General features: G+C 36.1%; 1 protein-coding gene across 1 annotated transcript; it reads right to left on the reverse strand.

Annotated features, from left to right (window-relative positions):
• Window positions 1–4,416: 4,416 nt before the first annotated feature.
• Window positions 4,417–6,771, reverse strand: LOC118752511 (serine protease inhibitor 27A-like). The gene has a single exon (XM_036487421.1). The coding sequence runs from the start codon at window positions 6,016–6,018 to the stop codon at window positions 4,582–4,584; it is 1,437 nt and encodes a 478-aa protein (XP_036343314.1). The 5' UTR covers window positions 6,019–6,771; the 3' UTR covers window positions 4,417–4,581.
• Window positions 6,772–11,235: the final 4,464 nt, after the last annotated feature.

Genomic DNA, 11,235 nt, shown 5'->3' on the forward strand with positions numbered 1-11,235 from the left:
TTTCCAAGGCGGGGTTTATTTCTCATGCCTTTCTTTCGATGTTTGTACTTATGTATTTACCTTCGTGTATACTTAGTATGTAGATATGCACGTGTATATGTTAAGCACTAAATGATTATCACCCCGCTTTGATTGTGGTAAAAACAAACAAACGTACGTCGTTTGAACGGACTCACAGGACCTAAATACCTGTAGTACATAGTAGTGAAGGAATGAACAAGGATATGTACATACATACATACATATGCCATTGCTGTACCTACTATGAACATATGCGTTTGAAAATGTAGATATTTACATGCATACGTACATAAGTGTGTATGTATATATACATATACAGCCATTAAAATTTCCGTGGAGGAAAAACTCCCGAAAGAAAGGATTTTTAGCTAATTTAGGGTATTTACTTCGTTATTTCTGTTGCAAATTTCTTGGTACATATGTACATATGTATGTACGTATGTCTTAACCCGATGATATTCGCTAATTTCTTATAAATGTCAATACACAGCTTAATACGTGAGCAAATGCCCCATCATATTTGAAGTTTAAACAAGTAATTTTTAGCAAAGAAAAAAACCGACTTCAATTCTCTTATAAATAAATATATATATTTCATGATCCAATGATCGGATCAAAACAAGTATGTATGGGACCACCACTACCTTTCCGATGCAAATGAATGAATTATCGGAATCGGTTGACGTGGTCCAAAGTTATGCGGTAACATACAAAACAAAAAAAAAATATATAAAAAAATATTCCGACGAACTGCATTGGTGTGCAATCAGTCAATGCCAACAAATGTCTTATATGCACTTAAATATATGTATTATTTCTGAAGAGTTTTTTTTGTTAATACATATTCCTTTTTCCGCTCTCATGCGGCACTAAAATCAATAATAAATAAAATAAAATAAAAACTTTTTAATATACCACGCTTTTACAAATGGGCTAAAAATTAAACAAAGGATGTACGAAATGTCAACGAAACCACTAACAGCCGGTGTGAACAGCCTTCAGCCCATAATTCCAAAACTCGTTTTCAAAGTGTTTTTGTTGGTATTGATATCGGAAATTAAACTTCGATATTTTCCTTTTGATACAAAAAATGCTTTACATAATATGGATGATGCAGTTAATAAAAATTAATAAGAAATCTTTATTTAACAACTGCAGCGCGTGAATAACAACATATAACAGAGAAACACAACAGATAATCAGTAAATCCTTCTTTAAATTTGTTCTTTGCACAAAAATTTCAGATTTTCAAACAGACGTTGTATTTAACTGAGCTTTTGTCAATCCTGGTAATATGATTCCATACTTAACTTTTCGGCGTAAAAGCAGAAAAACAGAAATAAAAACAAGTTAATGTCGTTATGCTGTATATCGTCACCTGAAATGCAAAAAGTAAATGAAGTGGAAAAAGTCGGAACTAATATTTAAATTATTATTTTTTCATAAAATGATGAGGGCAGTTGTAATTCGATGAAATCCATCATATACATACATATATAAATCAAAAATTTACTTTTGAATTTTTTATTAGTTATGACTTTTTGCATTTCAATGATGATGTTTGTTACGTCTTTTTGCATTTCAGGTGACGACATGTACTGTGTTTATACGGTTTGATTACATTGCGGTGCCATAACAGTATCGATACTAGTATCAAATTGGCTTAGGAAATAAAATATCGCGCAAACGATAACATAGTCACTAATTAGAAAAAATATACTTAAATAGAATTATAGGAACGATATGGCTTGTATGAAGAAGATAAGATACATTAAGCGGTATCGAAAGAAAATACCCATATGGGTATCAATAGTATCATCACCCTAGAATTGAATACCGATTTACCCAGTATCGAAACAAAAGTATCGATACCAAGATTTTATCAGTAGTATCGCAACATCTCTAACCATACCAAGTTTGATACAAATTGGTAGAACGGTTACCGAGATACATACATGTGATCATAAGTGGGCGGTGCCACGCCCATTTTCCAGAAATTTTATCATAAACGTATTTCTTGGTAAAGATTTGTTGCAAGCATCAATTTTGAATAAATTAGCTTTAATATTTACTGATTTATCGAAGATTTCGTATTTCTCCAAAATACCGTTATATGGGATGTGGGCTAGGTTATTGTCCGATTTTTAAAATTTTCCGCCATTTGGTATGATGTACCAAGGCCAACACCTGTGCCAAGTTTGGAAGAAATGGGTGCAGCGGTTACCAGTGGTGGAATTCAGTTGATTTAGGTACAAGCCCGTTTCAGCCAAGAATGATAGAATACAAGATTGCGCCGATCAGAGAGGATTTTTGAGAATAACTTTTGTGTGACGTCAGACTGGTGCAATTGCGAGAGAGAAATGCCAAAACGTGAGCAAGAATGGAAGAAGAAGAAAAAATGTTGCAAGGAAAACGTAAACAAGTTGCACAAGTGTGACGTCATGCAAACCACGATTCTGTCAAATTCGTTAAGAGAGGAATAGCGGTCCGAGATCGGCGCAACCTTTGTATTCTCTCAATCGTGCGTTTTAGCGCACTACTATATATTCGTGTTAGCAAGGTTGCTAAAATGTTTGCAGATACATATATTCTATTTTTCGCTAATAACTATTATTGTCGCGGAACCTACCAAAACCTAGTCTAGCCTACCAACCTACCACATGGAACTAAACCTACTAGTTTTGGTAGAAAAAGCCTATGTATGGCAACGCTTGATCATAAGCAAGGAAAATGAAAATTTTCAAACCGACGGCTGCCAAAGCTGACGCGCATTTTATTAGCAGTCGGTTTCTGCGTTTACTTTGACTGAAACTGCTTTTTTCCAGAAGCTTCTGCTTATGCTTGTGAAATAAAATAAAACTTACTGCAGTTTTTTAAACACTGGTTGCAAGAGATGCCTAACTTACTATTTGAAAAATAAAAAAAGTTAAAGCAGCTTTTGTGGGTAAGGGACTGATCCCCGCGAATGCATGAATCAGAACTCAACATTTTTCATCAAATAATTTGGAGCGATGAAAAATCATGCAAAATCGATAATTAATTTGCATAACCATCACAGTTGGCAGATAGATCGGTCACGGTATCAGTAAAATATAAATTTGTGGTGTGGTATTTTTAATTTGCAGATATTGGGACCTGTGGAACGGCCGCCAACGCTCAACTCCCACAGTTATTTATGGTTCCTTCAGGAACGGCTTCCAATTATTTTAGAATATGAAGCCTTCAACCTGTGGCGTGGACTATGGTGATGCCCGCTCATTAGGGCCGTAAAGTAGAAGCCCATTTAGAATTTTTCTTAAGACGTTCCGAGCTTGTAGAAGGTCGGTAATTTCAGTATATTTTATCAATAAATGAATACTTTTTTCTCCAAAATACTCATGTATATTTTACTTCACGTGAACCCATATTCCACAAAAAATATTTACAGACAGAGCCATTTTGATTGAAAGCGGCTATAGTTTTTTTTTTCCTCTTTTTCAAATAGTAAGTGTAGAACCTCTCTACTAAATGAGCCATTTTTTTACCACAGATAGTCAAATTTGGGAAGAAAATATCAAGAAGTTAAAACATTCATAATTTTATACATTACTTGTTTGTTTATGCAGTCCCAATTTTTTTTATTAAAAAATATTAATATTTCAAAAACGATGACACTTTACCACAAAAATTTGTGCTTACCAGGGAGCTAACCGGTGTTAAAAAAAACTTGTTCGCTTTTAAGATCTTGCTTGAACCAATGATCGAACCTTGGTCCTACCGGAAGGTAGCTCGTACATATTGCCACACGGCTACGGGGGACGTCATAACAAACAACAATAAGAAGCAAAACCCTCTTTCACCAAGGTACACAGTCAAATAAAAGCTTGACGACAGAATCGTAATCTGGATATTTGTTTTATTGTTATGATGCTCTTTCATCAAATGAGCGAATGTATATGTACTTACATTTCGGGTTGCTTCAGCAGACGTACCTATTTATGCAGATATCGTTAAGATCAACATATCTCGGCAGCCAGTTCGGAAACTTCCTATCTAAAAAACCTTTTCAAGAACGCGCTATTTCAGAATTTTATTGAAAAACACCATATTTCAAAATTTTGTTGAAGAACGCCCTACCTCACTTTAAAACAAAAATTGAAAATGTGCTGCGATACGTTGTTTTTGAATCGGCAGCTGAGATTGGGCATTTTTGAAACGAATTCTGAAAACGGGCGTTCTTAAAAGGTTTTTTGAGATAGGGCGTTTCCGAACTGGCTGCGCGATAGGTCGGCTAAGCAGTCGATATACAAGTAATGTTTAACATCAGAAATATTTATAGACGCTAGTTTCCCGGGAAAAATTGATTATGTATTGACCAATTTTTAATCTTCAATTTACGGAGAAGTAGAACCTGAGTATTTTTGCACAACATTTTTTATTCTCTTATTGAATATATATTTACACATGCATATTTACACACTTAAATAATTAACTAAATATTGTAACACTATTACTTAAAGTAAAAATTATTTACATAATATACGCTATGTTTACTAATTGTTTTCTTCTAAATTATTGCTCTCATGCCGTGGGATTCATCACCTTCCCCGCAAATAGAATATTTCCCGTGCTTTCTTCTTCAATAAAGAATATAAATGGTCGATTCACAATAAACTCTTCCACCTCATCACTGCCGCCAAAACGATTCACAATTTCTACTTCGGTGGCGGCATAAGCCTCTGTGCCCTGCTCGTTAACGTCAATACCGCTTTTCTGTAGTATATTGGAGACCAACAGACGGCTATCCTTATTAGCAACCATGGCAGTTAACTCTGCGTTGTCGGTGAATATGTCTACTACACCCAAACGGCAAAGCGCAGCTTTCAAATCAGTCTTATATCCAAACTTGAATTTGGGCATTACAACCCTGAATTTGGTGCGCTCCATCATCCATTGCATGTGCTTCAACTGCTCATTTTGCATACGTCTTAGCAACGAATCTATACTCCGCTCATTATTGGGTAGCGCTACAAACATGGAGAACTTCTGGCCACGATAGGGCAGACGCACAATTCTTGCCTTCAGCTCGTTGCATTGGTAAAAGTAGAAATTATCAGTCAACTCCATGTACGAGACCTTCAATTGCTCGCGTGGTGTGCGAAAGAAGACACCCGAGTGGGATTCGCTGAACTGTCGACGCCACAAACCATTGAAGTAAATTGCATTCACTAGTAGCATAACACTATTAGCTACGCCCTCTTCCGTGACCAATTGCTGTAAACGGCCCTCGGTTGCGCGTGCAATCCACGAATTTATTTGCTCCGCAGCAGCGACACCGTCCGCGAATTCCAATTGCTCGATTGGGGTTTCATAGGCAGACTTCAGTAGCTCCTCATACGCTGGTAAAGGTTTGATGGAAGCGTCAGTGTAGAGACGCGTCTCCAAGTGCAGCGTATAGTGGGGATTCACCTTCTTCAGCGAAGCAAGCGTTTTGCGATAGAAACTGCGCAAATTCTCAGCGGCTTTTATATCTCCTAGCGTAGCTAGTAATTGACGCCGAGAACGCGTACCATTTCCAGTTGCCTCAGTGAGTAGCGCAAGCACGAGTTTGACAGAGAACGGCGAGAATATAACATTTTCCGTGTCTTCCGGAAAGAAGCTAGCCACAGAATCGGTTTTGATGTTGTTACTCCGCGCGGCAGACGTTGATAACAATATCTGCTTGAGCAGCGCCCATGAGAAGTGATCATGTACATCGCTGCGATAGGGCACGTAATCGTCTTCGTCGTTCATAATCGGCTCGGCTGACAGCGGTACGTATGATGTGAAAATTCCGGGTGGTATGTCGAATACATTACTGGTGACGTTGGTGTGAATATTATCGCTGCCGGAATTCTGCAAAGCGGTCAACTGCGTAATGTTCGCCTTCCTCTCCACTACCTCCGCTGTGGGAAAGGCGCATGTGTAGGTGATAAAGAATGCGTAGATAGCAAGAATCTCAAACGCCTTTGGCGTCATATTGTCTGCTTGTGGTTTCACTAGAATCTTTTGTATACTCGTTCGCTGTTGTTTTTCACAGTCACTCACCAGAAAAACCACTGACAAGTTCACTGTAAATTTACTTAGATCACTTTGAGCCGCTTGTATTTGGTCACTGAACTGCTCACACCAACTTACGCGCACACAATGACCGGTTTCCACTGCGATCGCACGCTCTTATGGTACAATCGGGGAAAACCAGCTTTGATGACTTTTGCGCCGCGATGCGACAACAACACACGTCACAGTAGCGGTTTCAGTGTGAATTTTTGATTGATTGCGAATCGTTAGTTGCTTTCAGAAAGTGCTCCCTCTGGCGCTCTGGCGTGATGTTTAGCTTTCGTTATACGGTCCGCTCTTGTTGCTGTTGATGTTTTCGTTGTTGCTTTGATATTAATGAAATGGTGTCTTATCTCCAAATGAACCGGTAAACTGTATACTCTCCGGTGACTGCTGTGGTTTGTGTGAGAGTACTCTTTTTGTACTTTACTTGCTTTCTGCTTTATTCATAGACTATTTACACTTGGTCTGCTCTCTGACATCTTTCAGAGGGGAAAACAAATGATCTCAGCTGTTGTCGATTCAATTCGATCGTAAGTTTTTGATTAGCTGTTACATGAACTGAGGAATTTTTTATGATTTCTTCGTTACAAGCGTGTAAAACGAAATTACTGCGAAAAAACTTATTGAATACAAATCGGAACTATGTATTAAGAATTATGTTATTGTGGCGATCTGTATTCTAACAAACTTCTTCGTTAACTGTTGGCATTTAAGAAGCAAACGTCCGTTTTATACTAGTTATGAAAGCATACGAATTGCCTAGAAGCCAACACATTTGTAACATCCACAAAATTTCTTTAAAAATAACCCAAAATAAGGGTAAATTTACCCACCCGCCGACAGAAAAAAATCCTTTCAATCGGGATTTTTTATTAAAGGAATTTCCAAGCGCCGGGGAGTTCGACAGCAGGCCATGAAAAATGCAGATCATTGTAAATACCTACATACGTATGTAGGTAGATGCAAACACGTGTGCATACATACATACAAATACATATAGGTACATACCCAGCCAGCAAAGAAAGGTAATTTTTGCCGACAGTGAAGTCTAGTACAATTTTCGGTATCCGGAAACGAATAGAAAACGACTACAGTTATCATTCATTTTCGTATCCGGAAGACTTTCGAATCGTTCGAAATTTATGATGTTATTTGAAAGCAATAATTGTATAAGCTAAACATGTGAAAGCATGCGTGCGTAGTCGGCAGTGGTTGAGCGTGCCGCTATTTGTTATCTTCCACAAGGTGCCGGGTTCGAATTCCGTCAGGCGCTTACTCATTTTTTCATTTTTTCTTTGAACCATTAAAAAAATATGTGAAATGCAGAAGGAAAGCATATTAAACGAAAAAATTCAATCAGACAAATTTCAGAAAAAACATCCGAAAAAGTATCCGTTTCACAAATAATTATCGGTAGTTGTCTATACATACGTTTTTGCCGCACACTTTAGTGGGAAAACGGATCGTCAAAGTATCCGAAAATAGAATCGGTAAACCGACAAAAATCATCTACTTTTTCCCTTTTCGGATTTTTTGCTGGCTGGGTACATATGCACATATGTGCTTAGTATGTCCATTCACATTTTCTTGTTAACTGTGACTCAGGTAGATGCATAAGTAGCCGTTACAAAATCATCACCTCCTTTTCACAACCAATCACTGAGGACAATCTCCTAATAATGAATCATTGGTATTTAAGAAATTACGCAGGCATTTGTAAAGAGTTATGTGCGTAAATATGGTTTTTGGCGCCAGCATATGAGTACCCATTCATTTAAGTAAAACCTTTTCAGTTTCGAGTGGTCTCTTTGACTATCTCTCCATGTGTCAATAAACAGATCAGTAATAAGGAGCGTAAAAATCTTTAGAATTTCCGTAAAGATAAGGTTTGCCCCATATGTTTGTTATTTCTCTAAATGAGCAAACATTCGGGTTGTCCATATTTGTGGTATTTTTCTTTTAAAGTCTGTATGTGTTAACCTATGTATCTCTTATATATGTATAAAAAGGCCATGCATGTTTGAGGTATTTACTTTATTGACTCGAAAACTACTGTACCGATTGAGCTCAAATTCATAGCTTATCTTTGTATTATGGTCTATTATGCATAGGGCTAACAATTCCGATAGGTGGCGCTAGATTCGAGATATCTCTAAGAACCTTATCTATTTATATTCAGAACATGTATTAGCAGTCGGATGCAAATGAAAGTGCACTGTTTTGTGTGTTTTTTAACTCGACTTTTCAATTTAAATTAAATAGCTATCATTATTTCATTCGATTCGATTCGCGTCTCATTCGATAACGGATGCCGCGATTCGGGCCCAGTTTACGTTCTTTGTTGAATAGTTTATTAACGTGAAATACATTTTTGTTGTTTTATATAAAAATACAATTTATCCCAAGGCGAATTCATATCAGGTGATAGCAGTACAAAAACAAAAATTACACCAAACAAGTAAAAAAGTCTAAGTTCGGGTGGGGCCGAACATTAAATACCAGGCGCAAGTATTAAATATAGTTTTTCACCTTTCCGAAAACAACCGTTACATGGTAAGAAGAGTGGTTTACCTCTATTTCTAACAATTTTTATAGTATGTTCAGTTATACTTAATGAGATAAACTTTTATAGTTAGACGTGGGTGGTATCACACCCACTTTCCGAAATTGTTTACTTTTTTTTCAAGGAATTGTTGTTAGTATCAATTTTGAGTAAATTAGTGTTCTTAAATTTCGGAGTATTGAAGTTTAAAAAATTTCTGAAATTCACCGTCATATGAAAAGTGGGCGTAATTTAAATCCAATTTCAATAATTTTTAACGGCTTGCTTTTATGTGGCAAGCGAAATAATCGTACCAAGTGTGGTACAAATTGGTCGAACAACTGGTCGTAAGTGGGCGGGGCAACGCCCATTTTCCAAAATTTTATCATAGGCGTATTTTCTGCTAAAGAGTTATTGCAAACGTCAATTTTGAATAAGTTAGCCTCCGTATTTACTGATTTATCGAAATTTCGTATTTTTCTAGATTACCGTTATATGGAATGTCCGATTAAAAATTTTCTGCCGTTGGGTATGTTGTATCAAGGATAAAAACTATGTCAAGGTTGGAAGAGATCGGTGTAGCGGTTACCAAGATACACAAGATACCTTATTTTGCTAAAGTATTTCAGATCCTCTCTCCGGCAGCAGAATATGAAAAAGGACGCTAAAACCTAACAAAATGGAAAACAATATTCACTATTGCACTGTTTTGCTGTAGTTTTATGTTCTTATATGTAAAAAACATTCATCTTGCACAAGAAAGAAAAAGGTTATCCGACCTCATGAACAATAAGCTGCTAAAGCGAGTGGCGTACTTAGTTTTTTAATCAACCAACCAGAAAGTTACCCACGTGGCCTAAAATGACTAATTGGTAATATTTTTCATGAATTTTCAAATTTATTCGTTAGGATTTTCCCGATAGCAGTAATTTTTCCAAAGTTAAGGAAGCGAACAGATGTTTAATCGAATTATATTTGAACTCGTAAATTAAGTTTCAGTGAAGCTTTGAAAACCATATTCCGATTTGACAAACCTCATCATAAAATTTAAAAGCCAAAGCAGGCGTAGATAAAATTTCTGTAGTGTGCAGTACTTTGCCTATATTTACGACTGATAATTACATTACTATATTTCAACAGCCAATAACCGCTTTCTTTGCGGCGCCTTAAAACACCTTTCCAACTGTAAAACAATCATTTAATCGGTTAAGAAGCACGGCAGAAAATGGTTCCTAGTTAAGAAAAATTATACCAAATGAAATTTAAGTTGAAATAAATCTATTTCGGTACCACCTATCGTGCCCGTTTTTGGCAGGCTGATTTCTCTTTATATCTGTAATATGCGTACGTGCAATTTCAAGGAAATCGGTCCATGTATACCACTTTTTTCGAATAGGTCAATTCCTAGTACAGCAATCTAGGGCCAAATATTCCCAACCGTTCTGCCCGTTTGCGAGATTGAGTAACAAACATACAAACTTTCACATTTATAATATAAGTAATAGGTATAACAATAACATTCAGTTATCTAAATGAGCATGGAACTCTATTCATATACTACAACCCTACCGAATTTCAGTACTCCACCGCAAATACTTTCAGAGATATGCGGTGTCAAAAATACAGCACGTATAGGTGGTGCCACGCTAGGGTTGACAGATTTTGTATGCCCGAAATCAGTACGTTAGACTTTTTCATGCTGAAAAATCAGTACTTTTCAGTACATTTTTATTCAAAGCAAAATTATGAATTTAGGTAAGAGAAAATACTTTAAAACGCCAGAGTTATTGTTTTTAACAATATTGCGGTATATAAATAAAATATAGTTCATAAAAAAAAGTGTTATTCATTTTAACATGAGTGTACACATCATTATACACAGGAGCCAATAAATTGTTTTATATATGTGTGCAGTTTTGAATAGCAATAATGAGATCATTCCCATTTTCAGTGTTCAAATAGTCAAAGAATTCTATAGATTTCATTTTAAATCTACTTTTAATTTGAAGTTTACTTTAAAAAATTTTAATTAGAAGCCGGTTTCTCCCTTTGCGCCAGGAAACAAACTTTATTCTTAAGATCCTCTCAGTTGCTTCGTTTGAGTGTAGTATTGAAAAAAAAACATAATTAAATATTTTTTAAATAAGTTAAGCTCCATCATATTGTCGCAACTGGTACGTAACGACTCGGCGATATGCCCATAAAATGATTGATCTTTTTGTTGTATTAATTTCTTGGGCATATCAAACATTATCTGCAACATGTCAACTATTATTAAATTATTTTCTTCTTATTTTTTACAGTACAGTTAAGGGATTTCAAAGTTATGTAAAAACCTTGAGAAAATGCTAAAGTATTTTGGTTGAATTTAAAATTCAGTACAAATTTTAAAAAATCGGGACATTAGCGTACTGATTGAAGAAATGAATAAAATCAGTTCAAGAGTTGAAAAATCAGTACTGTACTGATAGAATCAGTACGTGTGGCAACCGTATGCTACGACCACTTTTCTAATAAGATATTTTTCTGTGGTAAAATGGAGCCTATATTTTAGGTTAGACCTCTAGCAATACATCGGGGGAAACTGCATT

Source organism: Rhagoletis pomonella, unplaced genomic scaffold (genome assembly GCF_013731165.1).
Source record: "Rhagoletis pomonella isolate Grant_MI unplaced genomic scaffold, Rhpom_1.0 Rhpom_scaffold_01580, whole genome shotgun sequence".
Lineage (NCBI taxonomy): Eukaryota > Metazoa > Arthropoda > Insecta > Diptera > Tephritidae > Rhagoletis > Rhagoletis pomonella.